We start from the raw sequence: 3,438 nt of genomic DNA on the forward strand, positions 1-3,438 counted from the left end.
CTCCACAAAGGCTTCCTTCCTCAAGATAACCTCATTCTCCAAGGTGACAGCTGAACATTCACCCATTTTGTCCATATTTCAGACTAGAAACCAAAGAAATGTGACACAGTAGAATAAAGGCTACCCTGTTTCTGGGAGCCTTCCTAAAAGTGTCTCAAAGCCTGTTCACTTACATGCCATCATCCCCAAACTTGGCCTCATGGCCAAACTCAGTGTCAAGAGAAGCTAAGAAAGGTGATCGTTGGGCAGGGTGCATTGCTAAGAGTTTTGTTAACTAAAAGAGAAGTGAAGATTGCATAAAAAAGAGATTGCAAGCACTCTCTGTAATACCTACCCTGATATAGAAGGTGTTTCCATTTTCTTCATAATCATCGTCATTGCATGGGCAAGCATTCATGAAACTCTTTTTTTGCACATGGTTAAGTGCTTTATTCCCATTATCTAGTATCTAATATTTTTCTCACACCATTTCTATTTTACAAATGAGGAAATTAANGTATGCATTTTAGAAGTACTTTAGTTGGGTTTAAAATTGGTCGTCAATTTTTTTCTTCTAAAAGTCTAATTTCTTGTATCTATAATGTTAAAAATAGGGTTCAGAGATATTCTGAAATAGTTTCACTTGACCTCTTAAGACAGTCCTAATTTCTAAGTACACTTCAATTTCACAGAAAACTTTCCCACAGAAAAGTGATTTGTCAGATTTATTAGCTAGACTTTTTTTTTTTTTACCAATAATCCTGTGACAGGAACCTGGGAACCCTCTTCTTGCTCTATACTATTCTTGAAGCAGAACCCAATAACCCTGGCTCTCTTTCTTACACACACACACACACACACACACACACAGAGGCACACAAATAGATCTGATAATATTATACATTACAAAGACATTGATAATTTACTGAAGATGGTGGGGGAGGGGCAAACAGGTTTACTTTTTTTTTTTTTAAATCAAGGTTTTTCAAAATACTTTTTTTTTTATTTTGTCAATATACAATGTGGTTGATTATTATGACCCATCACCGACACCTCCCTCCCTCCTCCCTCTCCCCCTCCCACCCAAAAATGTCCTTTCCGTTTGCTTATTGTAACAATAGGTTTACTTTTAATATTACATTGATACACTTCTTAAAAGCTGTTCAGTCATCTCAGCGCTTTCAGCCCAGTTTCTCTCTGGCATTAGTTGCCTTTTCTCTCTCATTTCTACAAAATCCCTCATCAACAACAAGCAAAATGGTCTTTATGTTTCTACTCTTCTCATCGGATGGCCTTTCTTCACTACTGCACTGCCTTTCCCTCAGAACTTTGTATATTCCCTTTCTCATAAAGAGAAATTGAGCCTTTTTTTGGAATTTCCAATTTGAATTTCTCACCCCTTCATAGCACTCTGAAGACGAAGATCCCTCCCAAGAACATAACATCCTTAATTTTTCAAAAAAAAAGAAAATCCTTCTGTATAATTCAGGCTGAAGTTCATTTGCAATGTTAAAACCACCAGAATAAANAGCACATTTCAGAAGGTATTTTTACTTCTCAGGCCTACACAGGTAGATCCATTACCTACCTCCCCCTGCCCCCACATACACATACTCTCTGAACATCCTTCTCTTTTGACTGCCTCCTACATTTCGCTCAGTCCCAAGCCACTGGGAGAGGTTTAAATGATTGTTAAATCTTCTATTGTTTTCTTTCAGGTGATATCAAGATTATCGAACAAATCTACAGTCTCCCAGGTATGGCTTTTGCTAAAAAGCAAATATTTATCTAAAATCCAAAGGATTTGAATAAATCTGTCTTTCCCTTCAGGATTTTATGTACTTATTTTTAACTTTCCCTAATTCATTTTCCAGTGAGAAACGTGGTGACTGACTTTTTTGAGTTTGGGTATGGAGATGTATTGAAACTAATCTCTCTATGTAAGCTTTTTATAGTTCTTGTTATAAAGTAGTTTGTTAGCAAAACCTGCCAGAAGTAGTGGAGTCCTGAGGTATGCATTTTAGAAGTACTTTAGTTGGGTTTAAAATTGGTCGTCAATTTTTTTCTTCTAAAAGTCTAATTTCTTGTATCTATAATGTTTAAAATATGGTTCAGAGATACTCTGAAATAGTTTCACTTGACCTCTTAAGACAGTCCTAATTTCTAAGTACCCTTCAATTACACAGAAAACTTTCCCACAGAAAAGTGATTTATCAGATTTATTAGCTAGACTTTTTTTTTAACCAATAATCCTGTGACAGGAACCTCGGAACCCTTTTCTTGCTCTGTACTATTCTTGAAGCAGAACCCAATAACCCTGGCTCTCTTTCTTACACACACACACACACACACAGAGGCACACAAATAGATCTGATAATATTACACATTACAAAGACATTGATAATTTACTGAAGATGGTGGGGGAGGGGCAAACAGGTTTACTTGTAATATTACATTGATACACTTCTTAAAAGCTATTCAGTCATCTCAGCGCTTTCAGCCCAGTTTCTCTCTGGCATTAGTTGCCTTTTCTCTCTCATTTCTACAAAATCCCTCATCAGCAACAAGAAAAATGGTCTTTATGTTTCTACTCTTCTCATTGGATAGCCTTTCCTCACTACTGCACTGCCTTTCCCTCAGAACTTTGTATATTCCCTTTCTCATAAAGAGAAATTGAGCCTTTTTTTTGGAATTTCCAATTTGAATTTCTCACCCCTTCATAGCACTCTGAAAACAAAGATTCCTCCCAAGAACATAACATCTTTAACTTTCCCCCCCAAAAAAATCCTTCTGTATAATTCAGGCTGAAGTTCATTTGCAATGTTAAAACCACCAGAATAAAAGGGGTTTCAAAACAATAGATGTTGATTTATCTCTCATAGGCAAATCTAGAGATGGAAAAGATGCAGTGGGATACCAGGTGTCCATAGGGCCCCAGAATTTCTTTTTTCTGCTTCATTATCCTCCACAAAGGCTTCCTTCCTCAAGATAACCTCATTCTCCAAGGTGACAGCTGAACATTCACCCATTTTGTCCATATTTCAGACTAGAAACCAAAGAAATGTGACACAGTAGAATAAAGGCTACCACCCTGTTTCTGGGAGCCTTCCTAAAAGTGTCTCAAAACCTGTTCACTTACATGCCATCATCCCCAAACTTGGCCTCATGGCCAAACTCAGTGTCAAGAGAAGCTAAGAAAGGTGATCGTTGGGCAGGGTGCATTGCTAAGAGTTTTGTTAACTAAAAGAGAAGCAAAGATTGCATAAAAAAGAGATTACAAGCACTCTGTAATAACTACCCTGATATAGAAGGTGTTTCCATTTTCTTCATAACCATCGTCATTGCATGGGCAAGCATTCATGAAACTCTTTTTTTGCACATGGTTAAGTGCTTTATTTCCATTATCTAGTATCTAATATTTTTCTCACACCATTTCTATTTTACAAATGAGGAAATTAA

General features: G+C 36.8%; 1 protein-coding gene across 1 annotated transcript in view; it reads left to right on the plus strand.

Moving 5' to 3' along the window:
• Positions 1–3,438, plus strand: part of LOC103602284 (potassium voltage-gated channel subfamily H member 8-like) — a gene marked incomplete at its 5' end in the record, with an annotated part of 45,094 nt that overhangs the window by 1,823 nt on the left and 39,833 nt on the right. Inside the window, one exon of the mRNA XM_008586695.1 lies at positions 1,698–1,736. Coding sequence (XP_008584917.1) covers positions 1,698–1,736 — 39 coding nt within the window. The remainder of the gene's footprint in view (positions 1–1,697; positions 1,737–3,438) is intronic.

Source organism: Galeopterus variegatus, unplaced genomic scaffold, assembly GCF_000696425.1.
Source record: "Galeopterus variegatus unplaced genomic scaffold, G_variegatus-3.0.2 Scaffold4083, whole genome shotgun sequence".
NCBI lineage: Eukaryota > Metazoa > Chordata > Mammalia > Dermoptera > Cynocephalidae > Galeopterus > Galeopterus variegatus.